We start from the raw sequence: 18,984 nt of genomic DNA on the forward strand, positions 1-18,984 counted from the left end.
TGCACAGCACACACAAGCACCTTCGAAGGGATCCCATGTCCTTCAGCTCAGGGGGAGGTCTGAGCAGGACGGCCACCGCTGCCACCTCCCAGGAGAAGGAGGAGGACTCAGAGCTGGGGATGAAGGCCGGAGAAGGCTGGCAAGGGGCAGGAGCACCCAGCCAGGCTCCACGGAGGCAGCAGTGGGCTCACCTGGGCACACAGCTCCTGCACACACCAGCCCCCAGCACCCCCCGGCAGGTCCCTGCAGCCGCGCAGCCCCGCGAGGTGCCCAGTCCTACCTGCTCGGCGGCGTCAGGGCTGCAGCATGCTGGGGCGGCCGGGGCAGAGCAGCACAGGGACCCACAGCACCACTGCAGCTGGAGCGAACGAGCTTTCAGACCAGCCTGCCGGCACGCTGCCATCAATTTGGAGGTGATTGCTGCCGGGGTGAGGCATGGTCAGCTTGCCTCATTATTGTGCAAATTGCTGGGAATGCAAATCTGGGTGCACCTGGGGAAAAAGGTATTAACAATATTACTCCTGATTAAGGTCACAGGGCACTTTCTGCTTGTTCAGTGAAGCCTGGGCTCCCTTTCCTCTTTTGAATCTAATGGTTGGGTTATTTTTATATCTGTGACTGTGGGGTCCTTAGGAGATGTTTTATCAGGTGCTTTCAAACCACGCTCTTGCAGTCTCTTGACAAGATCCTGCTGGCAGCGCCGGCCGCTTTCCTCGGGGCGTGGGATCAGAGATGGCGCTGGGGCTCACCGGAGCGTTGGCCAAGCCCCAGGGTTTACCCCAAAAACGGCCTGGCCATGCCATGCTGCGGAAGGAGCTGCAGGGACGGCCCTGCTGCCGCCGCTGCCAGCTCTGCGGGTCCCCCACCCACTGGGCAGCCCCTCAGGAGGGACCAGAGCTCAGCCCCCCAGCCCCGCTGGCGCGGGAGGAGGGGGCCGCTGGAGCCAAGCACCCATGTCAGGCAGCAGCTCCTGGCACGGGCTGAGGCAGCCCTCGTGCACAGCGGGAAATCACCACGGCGGACACCAGCACCCCACAGCGTGGGACAGCTCGCGGCTCCTCCAGCCCCAAAACCCACCCGTCTTCCCCCATCCCAAAGCCTGATACTCCTGAGGTGGGAGCACCGCCAGCCAGGCACTGCCAGCCATCGCGTGGGCACGGCACGGCACGGCACAGCCCCGGGCTGCCGCGGGTCCCATTCCCTGGCAGGCAAGGACTGGCCATGGGGCAGGCAGGGAGAGCTCGTGATCTGCTTAATGGGCGTGAGCAGGGTGCCAATCCACCGCTGATTTATTGCCGAGGAAATGCTTAATTTAGGCAATGTATTTAAAGGAACTAATTAGAATTGTATTAATATTTATGGACCTTACGGAGAAGCTGATAGTTGCTATTTGAGGGTATTAACTGTTATCTTATACTGGGCAGGACCATGGTGTTCAGAGGCAACTTTAATTGGGTTGAAAGCAGTCGAGATCTCGCCAGAAGCTGGTGACAGCAGCCCGCCCGATGCTGCACATCCAAACCGCGTTTGCAGCGCTAATGAATATCCACTGGAATTAATAATCCTGCCCACGTGGTCCTCCCCCCGCGCAGCCAAGCATCCCTCCGGGCACCCCTCCAACGAGGGATGGGCGCAGCCGCCCGCTCCAGTCCGGCCGAGCTGCGGGCAATGGGGGGCCGGGGAAGCCGGAGGCCCTTCCTTGCCAGCCCCCTGGAGCAGCAGCGCAGTCCCCACAGCAGACGCGATGATCCCGGTCCTGCCACCACCAGTGCTCCCATCCACCCGGCCCGGAGAAGAGGGCCAGGAGGGGCCCGGGGGCAGGCGGCCCCAGCAGCCCCCGGCTCATCCATAACCAGCTCTCTGCCTGCGCCCGACCTCTTGCTATAGCAAAGTTCACATCAATTTTCCTTCCCCTCATTTGTCTGTAAACCACAAAGAAAAATCACCGCCGTCTGCCTGCATCAGGCCGCCATGGTGATGTATGGCTGTAATAAAAACCCCATTTTGGGAGGCCGCCTTCCCCGTGCCGCCAGCCGGCGCGCCATGCGTGGCCATGCCGCCGGCCAGGCCACACCGCCGCATGGGTCTGGGGCTGCCGCCCGCCCGCGGGCAGCCATCGCCACCCAGCCCTGGCCCCCCCGCGCCTCCATCTCAGTCTCCCGCAGCCGGCGGTTATGGATAGGAGCTATTAGAGCTGTTATGGAGCAGCGGCCTCTGCGGCGAGTTCAGGCAGGCAGTGCCGTTAACCCCCAAGAGCCAGATTGGGGGGGACAGCCCGACGGGGGGCTGGAGCAGGCAGCACCCTGCCTGGGCCAGGCACCCTGCTTACCCCGAGCCAGGGGACAGCCCCAGGGCCAGACGATGTGGCCCTGCCCGAGGTCCCCACACAGTGGTCGCAGCCCCCACCAGCTCCGGGGACGGGGCGCTGGGAATGGGGCACTGAGAATGGGGTGCCACCCCCCTGTGCCTGCCCCACGCGGTGACTTTCATCTCAGCAGCCAGCGGCAGCCACGGCACCAGCTCCGGGCTGAGCGGGAGCAGGTGGGGAGGGAGCTGAATAATAAATTGGCACTTTCAGGAGGTTTTCATCTTTTCTGTTTCAAGTTCCTTGCTGTCTCTGCCTGCAGAGCTCACCAGCGGCCACAGCCAGCGGCACATGGGGAGGGAGTGTGCACGGCACCGTCCGGCTGCCCCAGGTTTGACACAAAAACCCGCTCCCCCCGAGCAAACGCTGCCTCTGAGGCATTCCTGCCCCCCAGACCTGTCCCCGGGGCTGCGGGCACTGAGGTGTTGTCAGCTTGGCACCAGCTCCCCAGTGCTGCCCGGAGCGAGGGCTCTCCTGCAGCCGCTCCATGATTCATCACCCCCGTGCCCGACGGCTGCCGCACCTGACACAGAGGAGGGAGGCAGTGCCAAGCTCGGACCCAGCTGTGTCCACCCCCCCAAGCCCAGCTCGAGGGTCCCCATGGTGGCAGGCAGAGGACGGGGTGTCACTGCTGTCCCGGAGCACACTAGGGTACTCTGTGTGCTTGCCCAGCCTTCCTGGGAACATCCCCAGCATCTGCAGGCAGCGCACTCATCCACAGCCCGCTCCCCTCCCCCGGTTCTCATTAATTAGTGAATTAATAAGATGATATCAGCGCTGACAGGAGGTGTTTCTAGGGAAGAGCTCCAGGTCCCTGGCTTGCAGGCGGCAGTGCCTGGCAGGGACGGTGACACCCCCGTGGGAGCTGCTCCTGCGCCTGCTGCCCACGCCGAGGCCAGGACGAGCTCCGGCTGGCAGTGGGAATGCGGCAGCTCCCGGGACGGGCACCGGGCTCGGGACGGCACCGAGCAGGGAAGGACACAAGGCCTTGCCCCCCCCAGAGCCCAGCTGGCAGCAGGAGCAGAGGCTGGCACAGGGATGGGCACCCATGCCCTGTCCCACCCCTGACACAGCAGCATCACCCATGTCCCCTGGCCATGCTCTCCTCAGGGACCAAGCTGGGAAGTGAGGAGCTGTGGGCGCTCGGCCAGGGCAGCACCAGGGGCCATCCACGCAGGGCCCCCGTGGACCAGGGAAGGGGCTGTGTCCCGGGGGAACATTTCACACCACGAGCAGTGCTGCCCAGCTCTGTGCAGCCATGTGAGGTGCCAGGGCCCCCGCACCGGCTGCCTGCTGGGGGAGCCGAGCTGAGAGCTGGGAGTGAGGGGCCGTGCACTCTGTGCCGGGTACGGGGTCCCCGGGCTCGGCCAGGGTCTGGGCTCGCAGCTCCAGCGCATGTGGATGCGGCCGGGAAGAGAAGTGGGAAGGTGCTGGGGAGCACGTGGAGCCACTGGCACTGTGGAGGCGCAGGTCATGCAAGATGGTGGAGACGGCTGCTGCAAGCCAGGTGTCCTGGCGGCTTTATTGCATGGGGCAGAGTGCGGTGGCCAGCACCACCGCAGACCCTGGCCCCATGGAGAGGCCCAAGCCCTGCTGCCGTCTCCTCCTCGGGATCACTCCTTGGCTGTCCCTGGGGAGAAAAGAGAACGGTGAGGAGGGGGGTGCAGGCAGGGCTGGGGAGTGGGGGGAGGCAGCAGGGTGCTGGCACTGGGGAGCGGAGCTGGCCCCAGACCGGCTGCTGCACTCACCCCCGGTGCATTCAGCCCCCGGCATCTGCCCCCCAGCCCTGGGCATGGGCTGCCCCCCCGGCCCGCACCCCCGGGAACACGGCACAGCCAGGAGCAGCTTTCACGGTTCTGCTGTTGCGTGGGGATACAACCGCCATGCCAGGGAAGCCGAGCAGCCGCAGCGGCTGCTCAACCACCAACAGCCCCAGCCACCCACAGCTCCACTCGGAAACGAGTGTCACAACCAGGCAAGTGCCCACCCCCCGCGGGGGCCACTGCAGCTCCGCCAGCCGCCTGCGCTCCCAAATGCACACCCTGTGCCAAACACATTCGGCGGAGATGTGGAAAGGCAAATTGCAAGAGCAGGCTTTTCCCCCGCCCGTGCAGCTGCACGCCTTGGTGGTCAGGTTTCCTACTTTGGCAATCAGGCTGCAAAATTATGATTACCAACGCTGTTGCCTGGTTCTGACCAAAGGTGACGCCAGCTTCCAGGACAGAGCTGTGAGCTGGTTGAAATCACCCAGCATCAACGCCCGGAGGCCCCCGCGCCATGTGCCGGAGCGACATGGGATGCTGCCGCTCTCCCTGCGGCGGGGAGGCCGCGCTCGCTCTGCGGGCAGGTACAGCAGCCTCTCCGGGTCCGGCTGCCCAGCTGCAGGCAGCACAGCTCTGCGCTCCCACCCCCTGCCCGGCCCCCACCACTGCTCGGGTAGGGGCAGCCCAGTCTGACCCAGTCTGGCCCAGTGCAGCCCCTCCTCTCACCTTGTCGCTGGCAGACCCGCTGGCACTCCTCCACCGTCTCAAAGTTGTTGGCGTTCCCACTGCAGCCACTGTAGATGAATGGCTGGCAGGTCCCCATGGCAGGGTTGTAGGCGTAGCGACGGAAGTATCCCCTGCACAGACCACGCACGGGTGGGAGGTGACAGATGTCACCCAAGGACACGAGGCTGCTGGAGGCAGCAGGACCCGGCCAGTGGCCCCAGCCAGCGCGTGGGAGCGGGGCCGCAGTCCCTCTGTCCGGAGTCAGGCAGCTGCGGCTGCAGCCCGTGAAACAGCACTTCGCACGTTGGGGACAGTCGGTGTCATCACTGCAGGAGTTGTTGCAGGGGGCGAAGGTCTGCAGCACCTTTCTCTTGGGGCAGACGCCCGGTTTGGCTGCGGGTGAGAGAGGAGAGCAGCTCACACTGAGGGTCAGTCCTGGCTGCAGCCCCCCTACCACTGAGCGCCCCGGCCACCCTTACCTGGCACCGGCGGCACGCAGTGGACGTGGCAGCCCATGCTGCAGCACTTCTCTCTGCCTCGGCACTCGCTGTCGCTGCCGCACTCCACCAGGCAGATGGTCATCCGGTCAGGGTTCAGCCGCGGGCAGAAGCCACTCTTGGCTGGGGGTGCCCAGCAGGGTCAGGCCCCCACCAGCCCCCGCCTGCTCCCACCGCCCAGCCCACCCCAGGGCGCCCACCCCAGGGCGCCCACCCCGGGTCCTGCGGGCAGGGAGCAACGGGCAGCCCGTCCCCCCGCACCAGAGGGGCTGGGGTGCAGGGGCCACCCGCGCCGGCCCTGGGGGGCGATGCACCCCGCGGGCAGCGGCTGCGCTTGGCCGAGCCGGGACCCGGTGGGACGGGGCGCGGGGCTGGCAGGGCTGCAGGAGCCGCCCCCGCCTCGGGGGGCAGAGCTGGGGCCGCGGGGGGCCGGGGGCCGCTCACCTCCCACGGGGAGCCGGCACTCCCATCCGCAGCCGGTGCTGCAGCAGCGCTCGCTGCCCGGGCAGTCGCCGTCCGAGGAGCAGAAATAGCCGCAGGGCTTCGGGGGGATCCTGCTGGGCGGGGGGCACTCGCCGAGCTTCCCTGGGAGGGCGAGCAGGGGGTTACGGCGGGCGGCGGGGCCCAGCCTCGCAGCGGCCGGGGGGACGCGGCGCCTGCCCGGGACCCCGCGCTGCTCCGGGGGGTCCGGCCCCGGCGCTCGGGTGCGGGCAGGGCCGGCGGGGCGGCGCAGCCCGGAGCCCGCGGCCCCGCAGCGCAGCGCGGGGGCGAGGGGACAGCGGGGACAGCGGGGAGCGGGGCCGGGCCGCGGCTCACCTGGCAGGCGGAGCCCCGAGGCCGGCCGGGGGGGACCGGGGGGGCCCGGCGGGGCCAGCAGCAGCAGCAGCAGCAGCAGGAGCAGCCCCGGCTTCATGGCGGTGCCGCCGGGCCGCCCGTGGCCGCTTAAGTACGGCCCGGAGCCCCGGGCCCGGCCGGGCTGGCGGCGCCCCGCGCCCGTCTCCGCCTCCGGGGCCGCGGACGGCGCTCCCGGAGCCCGGGGGGGCCCGGCCCGGCCCGCTCTGGCGGAGCAACAGCCTCCTCTGCCGGCCGCCGCCCGGGATGCTGCGCCGGGATCGGGCCTGCAGCCCACGGAGCCCACGGAGCCCACGGAGCCGTGAGGCACCGCAGGCGGGGGCCACAGGCGGAGCTGCGCAGCCCCAGCACCGGCACCGGCGCGGCGGGCAGGGGGCTGCAGGCGGGGGGGCTACAGGCGGGGGGGGCTGCGGACAGGGGGGCTGCGGGCAGGGGGGCTGCGGGCAGGGGGACCATTCCCCGCGGCCGGGGCACAGCGGCAGGAGGACACACCAGGCTTCACACCGCCGTGTGCCGGCAGGACTCGAATGCGCCGTCATTAATGGCACGCAGCTCCGCGCTGTAGCACTGGACAGGCGTGCAGCAGCCAGGGGAGAAAGGGCATGAGGCCGAAGCCCCGCAGAGCACCGAAGCCACCAGTGCCAGCCGAAGGACCAGGCGCTGCTCGGGAGAGGCTGGCGACTCCCTGCACCGCCACCATGGCACTGCGGCACGTGCCACGTTGGGGCAGGCGTCACTCGGAGGGACCCCGTGCACATAAACCGGGGATGCAACTGCTTTCACAGCCCCTGCTTTTCTTGCTAAAGGTTACCTGTGTTTCGGACCCAGAGTTTCTGTAGCAACAAGCGCACTTGGCCACTTGGAGCTGGGATGACGCAAACAGGAATTTCCAAGTGGGGAAATAACGATCGTTGAGCTGTAAAACCGCATATGAGACCGCAGAGGTCACGTCGGCCTCAGCACAAAGACACCTGCTTCCAGCCGGGCTGGCCTTGTGACAAACCCCCAGGCAGGGAGCATCCTCCCCCGCGCACTGGCACCCCGGCCGAGGCTTCTCTCCTGGTCTCCAGCTCCAGCAGAGGACCAGCCCCTTCCACCAGCCCCTCAAAAACTCAGGTCCTGCCCTTCTTTGCCCACCGCGGCCACGGGCTGCCCCCCGTGCCTTGCTGCAGCCCTGCCGAGCCAGGCTGCCTCTGCCCGACCTGCCGGCAGCACCTGCCTGTGCCCTTTGCCATTCGGCGCGGTACAGCGAGCTGTGCTGGCACGGCCGCAATTCAGCAGCAAGAGGTGCCACGGTGCAGACCCCCGGCAGGGACACACAGCTCGGCCGTGCTCCCGCACTGCACAGGATGGTGAGCAGGGAGCAAAGGTTCTGCTCGGCGGAGTCTCGGGGCGTGGCAGCGGCAACGCCGGTGGGTCCCTGCAGGCACGGAGCACACCTCACCCTCGGCACGGTCACCCTTCGCACACTTGGCTGCACCAGGCTCTCTGTGACCTCCCCGCACCGTTAACCTTGGGCTTCCCCACCCCATCCCATCCAGGTCTGCCTCGCGCCAGTCCCGGTGCGCAGTGAGGTGAAAGGCAGCCCCCGTGCTGACCTCACCAGAGCACCCGTCTGCTGGGACATGCCTGCAGCCAGCCGACATGACGGCACCCAGCCGCCCGCCTGTCCCCGCAGAGGAATGGTGCTCGGTGCACAGCGTGGGGCAGCGGGTGCGCCCAGCCGGCATGTTGCAGAGGCTTCCCACACTCCACTCCCTGAGGCCACATTCACCCATGGGGACCAGGCTGGCTGTCACCTGCAGCTCCGCCAGCAGACGCAGCAGGACATGGGACCAGGCCGGGGCCATGGCAGGCAGGCGCCGGGTCTCCAGGGCGGGCATGGCCGGGGACAGACCCCCAGCTCTCCATCCCGGAACACCCCTGTGCTGCGCTGCCAGGATGGCCACCACCCCAGGGGAGCCTCCTCCTGCTCAGCCCCCCCGGGTTCCTGTCCCATGAACTCATCTAATCGCTTGTCACACCTGGGCAGCTCTTGACGTCTGCAGCAACGAGTCCTACAGCTGGGTGAGGAGACCGCCCGCCCTCTGCCCCTTGCCTGCGGGTCTGACCCAGCACCCTCAGATCCTGCAGCCGCAGAAAGCAAGCTCTGCACTCTCCTGGCCACTCTGCATGTACCAGCCTCCCTCCTGTCCCCTCTGCCTCCTCTTTTCCAAGCCGGAGAGCTCCAGCCCCTTCCTCTGGGCTCCCCGTGGCCACAGGGGTGGCCCTGGCCTGTGGCCACATCTCCCTTTCCCTCGAGGAGGGTGCTGTTGGGTGCTGACGTCCCCGCCCTGGCTGCAGCCTGGCTGCTGGGGCTGGGACGGGGCCGTGGTAAATGATTTCTCAGGCAATAACAGGTTGTGGGGCTGTTGCTGCCTCGGGCACAACTGTGAAACGTAGCATGAGTTTCGGCACCCGAAGGTTATGTGCGTGGCAGCCCCTCCCCGGCCCCACATGCATATAAACCCCCGCCAACCCGCGCGGGCCATCCAGCACCCAGGGGAGCACCATGAAGACCGCTGGCATTTTGCTCGTGGGCATCCTCGCCCTGTGTGCCCAGCTGCAGCTGGCCGCTGTGGCTGCCGGGGGCACAGGTGAGTGCTCAGGGTCACGGGGCGGCTGCATCCCGCTGGCGCTCGGGGTGCTGTGGGGCTGGCTCGGGCTGGGGGTCCAGCATGGGACGAGCAGGTAAGACCGATAACACCAGCAGAGAGCCAGGTGCTTCCCCGGCTCTAGGGCACCCCACGCACCACCGCCAAGCCGCCAGGCTCCAGCTCTGCAGAGAGGGGCTGCTGAGGTCTGCGCCGCGCGGGCAGCGCAGGCAGGCGGGGGGCTTGGCGGCAGCAGCAGGATGCGGCAGGACGGCGGGAGCCCTCCTGCCCACAGGGCGCACCGGCCTTTGGCTGCCAGCTGGTTGTACGGCCGGGCCCCAAAGGGGTCAGATAATTCCCTGTGCGTCAGCCCATGCACACGGCGCAGGGACCCTGAGCTGCCGACTGCTGGGGCCTGATGACTCCCAGAGGAAGGGCCGTCCCTCTCTATCGCTGTCCCCTGCTTTCCCACTCCGTGTCGCCGCGGGAGGCCGGGTATCTGCTGGGGGCACCTTGCCTGGCCCAGCAACGCTTCCCTTTTAATCATTGACTGCCCTCCCTTGGCAGGCAGGGAGACGTGACTCCGACACCTTCCCTGCTGCCATGAAGGAGCCGCGCTTGCCCACGGGGCTTGGGCGCAGCCCGCGTGACTGGGCTCAGTGGCAGCGGGCACTGCCACCCAGGGATGCTGCAGGGAAGAGCCCTTGGGGTTGGGCTCGGGGCTGCTGAACCCACATCCTCAGCCAGGATCCTCCCCCAGGATGTGCCTTGGCATGGGGACGGCTGCCTGTGGCTGTGCCGGCAGACACCCGCGCTCCCACGGCCATCCTCAGCCTGTCGAGGAAGCACCTGGCAGAGCCGGGGCAGGGAGGGCAGCATCCCAAATGCCGCGCATTGAGGATGGAAGCCAAAGCATTTCTGTCTCCTGGAAAGCGATGCCGACTGCATGGGCTGGAGCCTGGCACGTTCAGTCCCTCTCCAGCTGCTCTGGCTGGCTGGCGGCGGCTCCAGCTGGATCGGCCGCTCGGCAGCCAGCCGGGCACGCCAGGGCCAAGGTACAACCTTGGGCAAACCCACCCACACCCACAGTGCTCCCCACAGCTCTCGCCTTCCTCTGTGGTTTCCCCCTCGTCTCCTGCCACGAGCCTGTTTCTGGGCTCCTGTCTGCTCCTGTCCAGCTGCTCCGGTGCAGCCTGGCTGCTGGTGTCCACGCTCGCAGCCTCCCAGCTCCGGCTGCTCGCTGCCAGCACCGAGGACATCCCACACTCTGGGGCAGAGCAATCACGGGATCAGACCAGGGCAATAACTTTCAAAGGCAAGCGCCACCGGTAGCATGGGCACAGGAGCAGCAGCTCACTCACGGTGGGACACTGGGGCAGCCCTTGCCCTGGCAGCGGGGACGGCACCGCTGGGTGGGCAGCATCGGACCGGTAGCAGTGCTGCTGCTCCAGGAAAGCCACCGCTGGGTCCGGGCGGGCTCTGACCCTGCGCAGCAGAGGCAGGGATGGTGCAGGTCCCTTGCCTCCATCCTGGAGGGCAGTGCTCACACAGCCCAGATGATGCTCATGCCTGTAGTGACCATGTTGCGCAGCGTGCCCCGGCCCTGGCACAGGGATCACCGGGCTGCAACACGGCTGCCTTTATTCAGGGAGTCCTGTCATCAGGCCAGGGCTAGAAACACCAACCCGGCTCAGTTCACCAAAGCGCTGTCCCCAGCAGGGCCCAGGCGTGCGGGCAGAGTGGGAGCATCCCAGCCAGCCCGAGCGTGGCCAGGTCCTGGCAGCCTCCCTGGCAGCTCCCCAGCACCCAGCCACTGAGCACCCCAGCCTGGAGGGCACAGGGATGAGGACCGCCCTGCCGCTCTCCCCGCCACCCCAGGCCTGTGCCCCGTCCCTACACATCGGCTCCTGCTGCCGATGGCGGTGAAGCACGGAGCAGCGGCTGGGCAGGCAGCTGGGCCATCCGCACCGGCTCCTGTTACTGCATAAACACCCGCCGTGGGGAGGGGACCGCAGGCAAAGGCAAACAGTTACTGATTTACTGCTGCTCTGTTCCATGCCGCATTGTTGACTGTGGGGTTAAATTACCTGGAGACAGACCCCGGCAGAGCGGACACCAGCTCGTGTCTCGGGGCAGGGACCGTGTCCCCCGCCCCATGCACCCCTGGCCCACGCAGGGCTGCAGGATGCTCCAGCCTGGAGCTGAGGCTGTCCCTGGAGCCTCTGCCAGCAACGAGGGCACATCATCACTGGAGACACGGCAGGTCTCACCCTCCTCCCCACGCAGGAGAGGCTCAGCTGTGCAACCATGCCCAGGATGGGGCCCAGGGAGCCAGGATGCTCTGGGATTGCCTCCCAGCAGAGGGGTCCAGCCCATGCCCCCCAGCCAGGCAGCACCAGCACTGCACACCCACACTGCACACTGCACACCGGACCTGCACCGTAACGGCAGCCGAATGACCCAATGCACCGACCAGAAACTGGGAGCTGCGAGCAAAGGGGCCAGCGTCCTTGGCCCCCCCCGGCACAGTGCTGGGCTGCTGCCCTTCCATCAGCAGCCCCAGAGGAACTGAAGCCACCGCTGACAGCGCCTGCGGAGGAGCTGGGAACTGGCAGAGCAGCAAACGCTGATGGGAGCAGGGCAGCCACGCTGGGTGATCTAGGCCACTTGGCTAGGTGGGCCTATCCAAACAAACCCCACCTCGGTGCTGCCAGGCACCACGAAGCATCCCGGCCTGCCGGAGGGCAGTGCCCGTGCCACGGGAGGGGTATCCCAGAGAGCCGCCAGGCTGAGGGGGTCTGGGGTCATAGGGCCCCTGGCACTGCCATGCCCCCAAGCACCGGGCGCGCAGCCAGAGCATGCTGGTGGCTCACTCCCCGCCAGCCACTCGCTCAACCGGCACTGCCGGCCAGTCTGGGATGCATCCCTGGGGCTGTTGGAGGCTGCGAGGACAGCAGGGGCCATGGGATGAGGCTGTGGCCAGGCAGAAGGAGGTGCCGAGGCTGCCGGAGAGGCGTGGGGGAGCCCCAGGGTGGGCACCTGCCTGGAGGTGCAGGCAGCCTGGAGGGCCCTTCAGTCGAGGAGAAAGCTGGAGGAGAACAAGTGGCTGGAGCAGGAGCTGGGCGAGCAGCAGCCACAGCCGAGCGGCTGCCCTTGTGCACGCTGCCAGCTCATCTCGGCCTCTGGACGTTGGTGGCTCAGGCCGGGGGCTCCACTCGAGCTTGTGACCATGGCCAGGGTGTAGACAGGGATGGGTCGTGCCCCATCCCTGGCGCACCCACGCCTGCCACGCTCCCCGCTGGTGGTACCAGCAGCATCCCTGTGGCCTCCAGTGGCCGAGCCCCGTGCGGGGCCATGACAGCCCTGCACCCCGGCTGCTGTGGGGGCTGGGGTCTGGCATGCGGCGCACGGGGGCTGCGGCCAGCGGCGCTTGGCTGCTGTTCCTGCCAGGCAAGTTTTCGGCATGGCCGCCCGGTCTCCTCGAGGCTCCCCCTTCCTGGTCAGCAGCCAGCAGCGGCAGATACCTGATACTCAGGTTGTGCAAGCGCGAAGGGGGAGCCTGGCCCTGCCCGGCCCTTGGGAGCCACCCGGAAGGCCGAGCTCTCCCGCCCGCCGGCCCCACCTGGAGAGGAGCTTAAAGGCCGGCCGGGTGGCCGCAGGCACAGCGCCGGCTCCCGCACCATGCCCAAGGCCCGCAGCATGCTCGTCCTGGCGGGGCTCCTGGCTCTCTGGGCAGAGCTGCCTCCAGCATCCGCCCAGAATGTCACCAGTGAGTATGAGCGCACAGCACGGCACGGCTTGGCACGCCCCGGGCAAGCGGCCAGCATCACTCCCAGCCCCGGGGCCTGCTGGGGTGGGGGCCGGGACCGAGAGCCAGCCGGCGCCTGGCGCATTTGGGCTCAGCAGCATCCCTGGACGCAGCCCTGGGGTTGGCGGCAGCATCTCCTCGCCCTGCTGCGGGGCCGGCAGCCCCGGTGCCCACCCACGCCCTCCGCCTTTGCCTTGCAGCGAAAGCTGGCGTGTGCCCGGACCCGGCGACGGAAGCAGTGAACTGCACGGTGGGGTGCCAGTCCGATGGCGACTGCGAGAGCACCCTCAAGTGCTGCCCGGCAGCCTGCGGCAAGGCCTGCCAGAAGCCCGACGGTAACACTCCCTCCTGCTCCTGGCCCCACTGCCTGGAGCTGGCCCTGCTGCCACGAGCCAACAGCCTGTCCCAGCTGGCAGCACTGGTGGTCCGGGGCACGGTAGCAGCCGTGGGCTTGGGTGTCCCCTGCACGTCTGGCTGCAGTGCGGGTATCGGGGTCTGCGTGGGGACCCCGGCAGGGTCAGGGTGTGCTCCCATGGGGCAGCTTCCCAGCATGGTGCACCCTCCGCCCGGGCTCGCCCGGGCTGCGCTCACCCCTTCCTCCTCCCAGCGACACGGGGATTGAGCAGACACCTCCGAACAACACTGGGGCAGTGCAGAGGGCAGGGGCCTGCGCTGCTCCCCCTTGCAGCCCTCACTGCATGCTCAGCTTCACTGTGGGCAGCTGCCGGGCTGGGATGTGGGCACCGTCCTGCCTCCCAGTCCCGAACCTGGGAAGAGTCTCCCAACGGCATCATCCCCGGCCCTGCGCTGGACATGGCCCCACGGGCTCACCACGCTGGTCCTGCCGGAGAGCAGCCCCGGTAGACAGGCACAGGATTTGGGATCTCCAGCTGCAAACGTGGATGCGAAACAGAGGCTCCGGTACCTCCATCGCCACCTGCAAGGACAAAGCTGGCCCGGCTGTGCTGCAGTGGAGGACAGCATGGTGCAGAGCCAGGAGCCCAGTGCCGGTGGCAGGCAGCGGCAGGCAGCGGGACGGCAGGGCAGGGGCCCCATGCAGCCAGGGCACAGGCTGCCTGGGGCACACGTGCCCCCCGCTGAGGCCTGAGCTGAGCCCACGCCCCACAAGCACACGGCCAGGGCTGTCCACAGCGGCAGTGGGGGAAAGCGGGGCTGAGGCTGCCATCGGGGCTGTGTGCTGCAGCTGTGCGTCCTGTGCCGGCCACGCACCCCTGAGCAGGAGGCCTGAGCACAGGGACCGCAGGGGACCACCACGCCACATGGCATCCCCAACGTGTCCACATCGGGTCAGGCTGTGCCGATGGCCAGAGCCATGGGGTGGGGGAGCTGCCGGCCGGCACAGGGGTCCCTCCTCTGCGGCAGCCAGGGACTGGGGCTATGCCCACGGCTCCAGGAGCTGCAGGGCTGGCCCTGCGCCTTGTGCCAGGACCAAGGGGTCTCAGGCCATGTCCCTTCACCTTTGCAGAGAAGCCCGGCACCTGCCCACCCGTCAGTCCGGGGATCCCCATGCTGGGCGTCTGCACAAACCAGTGCAAGACGGACTCCAACTGCTCCGGGAGCCAGAAGTGCTGCAGGAACGGTTGCGGCAAGGTCTCCTGTGTGACACCCCTCCACTGAGGTCAGTCGGATGCCCACCAACCCCAGGCATCCTGCAGCACCCTCAGCACAGCACCCACGCACCCATCCCGCTCATGGCCCTCTGCTCCCTTTGCAGGCACAGCCACCTCCTGCCAGCCCGGCCACAGGGAAGCTGCTGCCCAACGCGAGTCCTGCATGCCCAGGCCTTGGCCCTGCACCACTCCCCCGGCCTGGCTGCGCTCCCAGCTTGGAGCCTTCAGCCTCAGCTTCCTCTCCAGGGTCCCCTGCTTGGGATGCACCACAGCCCCCTGCACTCTCACCAATAAAGCAGCCTCTCCCTGCCATGCTCGTGGCCGCCTCTCCATCCCGCCGCGCTCCCAGATGGGCAGGGCAGCCGCTCTGCCCACTCATGGCCACATCCTGCCCACCACAGCTGCCACTGAGCGCTGGTGCTGGTGCTGGGGCCGCCTGGAAGGGCTGCACATGACTGCCAGCGCCGACTGGCTGCACCATGTCTCCAAGGGTCCCCAGCCTGTGTCCCTGCCCAGGGCTGCCCCACGGCCTGGGCTGCCCTGGCACGTTGGCTCCTCCACCTTTGCCCAGACGTGCTCAGCGTGGGGCCATCACGGCACAGCCGCGTCCACGTCCCATCAGAGCAGAGCTGCTCTCTGCTCTGCAATGGCCAGGGGACGGGGAGGCTGCCGGCGTGTGCTGTTGCACAAGTGTCACCCAAATCCCCTCCAGCCCCATGTGTTCCCAGCCCAGCAGTGGCGTGTCGCCCATGGCGGGAGCCCAAAGGAGCCGTGGGCAGTGAAGCCCACATGCCTCTGCCCCATGCCTGCCCCGTCCCTCCCCTGCCTGCTCAGAGCTGGGCCCCACTCCTGCTCCTGCGCTGCCCTCCCTGGCACCTCCTGCTCCCCACAGGGCTCCTGGCGCCCCGGCCCTCTTGCACCCGCCACACTCCCACTCCCAGCCCCCAGGGCCAGAGCAATCAGTCCCACATACCTTTGAGGGGCCGGCACCCCTAGGGCCCCTGCCTTTGGCGGGGGACAGAGCACAGCTGTCCCCCAGGGCAGAGTGAGCCCTGCAGCCCGCCTGGCACAGCCCAGTGCCCAGTGCCAGTTCCCCCTCTCCCTGCAGTGTGGGTGCAGGCTGGTGCACCCTGTCTCAGCACCACAGCTCTCTGCAGCAGCTCTTCTTCCCACTCCATGTGCGCTAGGAGGCAACCGGTGACACTGCCCAGGCAGGACTGGGTGGATGCTGAGGACCAGGGACAGGACACTGCTCCCCTGTGTCCCATCCCTGCTCGCTGTCGGGGAGCACAGGCAGTGGGGCTCCCAGGGTGCTGCCCGTCCCCTCAGCCTGGCTGCTCATGGGTCACCAGTGACCTGGAAAGTGCACGCTGCGGGGGATGCATCAGCTGCGGGCTACGAGCCCAGCGCTGCCCCAGGAGTCTCCCCCGAGCCGGATTGTTCATGCCCAGCACTCCCACGGTCTCGATACGGTGCTGCTGTGGGAAGGAGCAGCTCAGCTCGGCCGGCCTCCACCCCAGCAGGGTTTAAATCCCGGCCAGCGGGCACAGCAGCGCGGCCCCCTGACAGCAGCACCATGCCGGGTGAGCGCACCCTCCTCCTGGTGCTCCTGGCGCTGTTTGTGGAGCTGCTGCCCACCCTGGCCAACCAGCACCACATCGGGGACCAAGGTGCCGCCCCTGCAGTCACCCCGGCACCGCGCCGGGCCCCCCGGGGACGCTGGCCCCCCGCCGCCCTGCCTGCCCCCGGCAAAGCAGGCGAGTGCCCGGCGGCAGGGAGCGGAGCCCCTCGCCCCCCCAGGATGTACTGCCTCTCCGACCATGGCTGCCCCGGCACCGAGAAGTGCTGCCAGAGCGGGCAGGTCAGGACCTGCCTCCTCCCCACCACAGGTACCACCGGCTCCCCCCAAGAGATGCCAGCGTGGGGACCAGGTGACGGGTGGGATGCGGGTGGGAGCTACTGGCCGTGTTGGGTGCCCCTGGTGTGAGCCCTGCTCCCTGGGCACACAGCCACACAGAGCATCTCCCTCTGCAGAGAGCCCAGGCTACTGCCCCCGTGCCGGCAGTGCCAGTGGGGCGAGCTGCGGGACAAGCTGCCACAACGACACGGCATGCAGCCCCGGGGAGAAGTGCTGCACCCTCGGCTGCTGCGCCCGCTGCATGCGTGCCGAGCCAGGTAAGGCGGCCTGGGTGTCCCCATGCCGGGCTGAGGATGCCACGGGACAGCCCCATGGGTCCGCAGCCCCCCATCGCTCTGTGGGGGAGCCGCAGGCGCTGTGGGGCCAGGCCAGCTGCACACCAAGCCCTGAGCCTCCCCTCCCCTCCAGCCAAACCCGGCCTCTGCCCGCGGAAGCGCGCCCAGAGGAGTGCTGCCACCTGCCCCAACCGCTGCGCTGATGACCGGGATTGCCCCGGGGACCGCAAGTGCTGCTTCTCTGGCTGCGGGCTGGTCTGCACCCCCGCGGACACAGGTACGGCCCCACCATCCCTCCTCCCAGGGCCGGGTGCCCGCAGGCTCCGCTCCCCCCCGGAGCCAGGGCACGCCAGACCTGCATTCTGCCACCCAAGCGTGTATGCCCCCAACACTGCCCATGGCTGCCCCACAGCCGCCCTGCGGCCACCCCGTGTCCACCCTGCAGCCGCACCGGTGGTAGCATGGCTCCTCCTGCCCTGCAAAGCCCAGTGTGTGCCCGGCTGTGCCACTGGACAAGCCCCAGCAGCCGTACCTGGCCAAGTGTGCAGCCGGTGGCAGCCATCCAGGCCCCGGGGAGCGTGTGCTGCCGGCTGTGGCTCCCGGTGCCACACACCCACCCCGGACACAGCCCCGGCCCTGTGAACCCCTGGGCAGGAGCCCTCAGGGTGCTGCAGAAAGGGATCCCCATGGCCAGCTCCTCCATGATGGATGGGTGATGGCACTGAGTGGGCGGCAGGGCTGCACCCCCATCCTGCATCCCCCCATCCTGCACCCCCATCCTGCACCCCACTTGGGCTGGGTGCTGGCGGGGACCACAGCCAGGGTTGCCCCTCACCACTCCAGCTGCCAGCTGGCATCCTGTATTGAGCTGTGACTGGTCTCACTGGGTCAGACTGGTGTGGGTGTGAGGCTGGTGGCTGAGGGCTGCCCTGGGCTCTGGGAGGGAGGATGGGGGACAGGGCGGGGACAGGATGGCGACCGAGGCTGAGCCAGGAGCAGGGCTGGGGGAAGCAGGATCCCAGCACAGCCATTGTTCCCGTTGTCACCAGGCAGCCGCCGTGCCGCAATGAAGGCTGGTGCGTGCCCCGTGGTGTTGCGGGGCTCCTTGGGACCCTGCTTGGAGCTGTGTGACACCGACAGCGACTGCCCTGGGGCTGCCAAGTGCTGCACCACCGGCTGTGGCCACGTCTGCAAACCGCCCACCGAGGGTAAAGCCACCGGTGTCCCGTGGGGCCAAGAGCCCCCCCTGTGTCCCCTCCCTGTCCTGTCCCAGGCTGAGCCTCCCCGGCCAGGGCTGGCACCCCCTTGGCTGTACCCACCCTCCCCAGGGGCTGCCCCTCGCCATGACCCTCGCGGGAGGCGATGGGAGCACGGGGACCCAGCTGCTGTCCCCACGGGGCAGGAGCTGGGTGAGGGGCTCACCCCCTGTGGGCAGGGCAGCTCCCCCATCCCAGAGGGGTGCCCTGCCTGCAGGAGGGGAGCCCTCACCTCTCCCTCTCTGCATGTGCCAGCACGGTCCGGGCTCTGTCCCCCCATGCCTGATGGTGACCGGGCGGCCGAGTGCCTCCTCCTGTGCCTGCAGGACAAGGATTGTCCCCCCGGCCAGAAGTGCTGCCTGCGGGGCTGCGGCCGGGCGTGCGTCCCCCCGCTGCAGGGTAAGGCCACCTTCTGGGTGCCAGCAGCCCGGAGCACCCTGCAGGTCTTGTCCCTGCAGCAGGTCCAGCCTGGAGGGGATTGAGGGGGCCCCGAGTTGGGGCACCCCAGGGCCCCCCATCCCTTGGGGTGGGAGCACCCATCCTGCATCGACCGCCTCATCCATCTCTTCCAGGCACAGCCTAGCCCTGGCCAGGAAGGGCTGCACCAGGAGCTGCCGTTTTGGGGCCGCTCCCCACCCCACTGCTATTGCATCCCTGTGGGTGAGCAAAGAGGTGCTGCTGCTGGCAGCACCCGCCACCCCCTGTGCCCATCCCTGTGCCAGACCCTCTGCACCGCCAGCAAGATGGCACCGGCATTGCTCTGATGGGTCCTGGCTGGGGTGCCCAGTGCCCCCAGCCCGTCCCAGCCGTGCTGTTGAGGGCTGCACACAGGCAAGGCAAGGCTCTTGGCAGCCCAGGCACGGAGGCAAACCCCTGCATCCCCGTCAGACCCAGCCGCTTCACAGCACTGAAACAGAATAAACCGGCACATGGCCACCTTCTGCTCTGGGTCACCATCCCTGGGCTCTGCTGTGGGCTCCCGGGAGGCACAGGCAGCCCTGGGCCATGCACAGGCAGGCTGGTGCAAGCAGGCGCCTGGCAGCCGTCCCTGCAGGCAGGCGCTGCCCTGGGGCAGGGAGAGGCTCCCGTTTCCATGCGGGCGCCCTCCAGCCACCATCATCCCGTGGTGACCATCCTACTGGGTCCGGGGGCCGCCCAATGTCCCCTCGGCAGTCATGGACTGCAGCGCAGAAACCAGTTCCCTCAGATTCCTTGCACCAAGGAAGGGCTCATTTGCATCCCAAAGTGTGAAAACCTGGT

At 68.2% G+C, this 18,984-nt stretch overlaps 3 protein-coding genes across 4 annotated transcripts; 2 read left to right on the plus strand and 1 right to left on the minus strand.

Annotated features, from left to right (window-relative positions):
• Positions 1 to 3,859: 3,859 nt before the first annotated feature.
• LOC148056584 (uncharacterized) lies at positions 3,860 to 6,375 on the minus strand. The gene is made up of 5 exons (XM_087750033.1): positions 6,168 to 6,375; positions 5,796 to 5,936; positions 5,334 to 5,474; positions 4,855 to 5,247; positions 3,860 to 3,995 (listed from the first exon to the last, which is right to left on the minus strand). Exons 1-5 carry the CDS (start codon positions 6,262 to 6,264, stop codon positions 3,979 to 3,981), a joined length of 789 nt encoding a protein of 262 aa, XP_087606159.1. The 5' UTR covers positions 6,265 to 6,375; the 3' UTR covers positions 3,860 to 3,978.
• A 2,353-nt stretch (positions 6,376 to 8,728) lies between these two features.
• Positions 8,729 to 14,585, plus strand: WFDC2 (WAP four-disulfide core domain 2). 2 transcript variants are annotated; one of them, XM_087750036.1, is made up of 4 exons: positions 8,729 to 8,839; positions 12,845 to 12,979; positions 14,131 to 14,283; positions 14,380 to 14,585. In XM_087750036.1, the coding sequence occupies exons 1-3, from the start codon at positions 8,755 to 8,757 to the stop codon at positions 14,280 to 14,282; spliced, it is 372 nt and encodes a 123-aa protein (XP_087606162.1). In that variant the 5' UTR covers positions 8,729 to 8,754; the 3' UTR covers position 14,283; positions 14,380 to 14,585. The 2 variants fall into 2 exon arrangements, with proteins under 2 accessions (XP_087606162.1, XP_009469749.1); XM_009471474.2 differs by lacking the exon at positions 8,729 to 8,839 and adding an exon at positions 12,361 to 12,605.
• A 1,186-nt stretch (positions 14,586 to 15,771) lies between these two features.
• On the plus strand, positions 15,772 to 18,644 carry LOC104018345 (uncharacterized). Its single transcript, XM_009471473.2, has 6 exons — positions 15,772 to 16,164; positions 16,310 to 16,450; positions 16,602 to 16,745; positions 17,518 to 17,676; positions 17,980 to 18,123; positions 18,297 to 18,644. The coding sequence occupies exons 1-6, from the start codon at positions 15,852 to 15,854 to the stop codon at positions 18,305 to 18,307; spliced, it is 912 nt and encodes a 303-aa protein (XP_009469748.2). The 5' UTR covers positions 15,772 to 15,851; the 3' UTR covers positions 18,308 to 18,644.
• The last annotated feature ends 340 nt before the right edge of the window (positions 18,645 to 18,984 follow it).

This window comes from Nipponia nippon, unplaced genomic scaffold, assembly GCF_047370975.1.
Source record: "Nipponia nippon isolate SJK-2023a ecotype South Korea unplaced genomic scaffold, ASM4737097v1 scaffold_13, whole genome shotgun sequence".
Lineage (NCBI taxonomy): Eukaryota > Metazoa > Chordata > Aves > Pelecaniformes > Threskiornithidae > Nipponia > Nipponia nippon.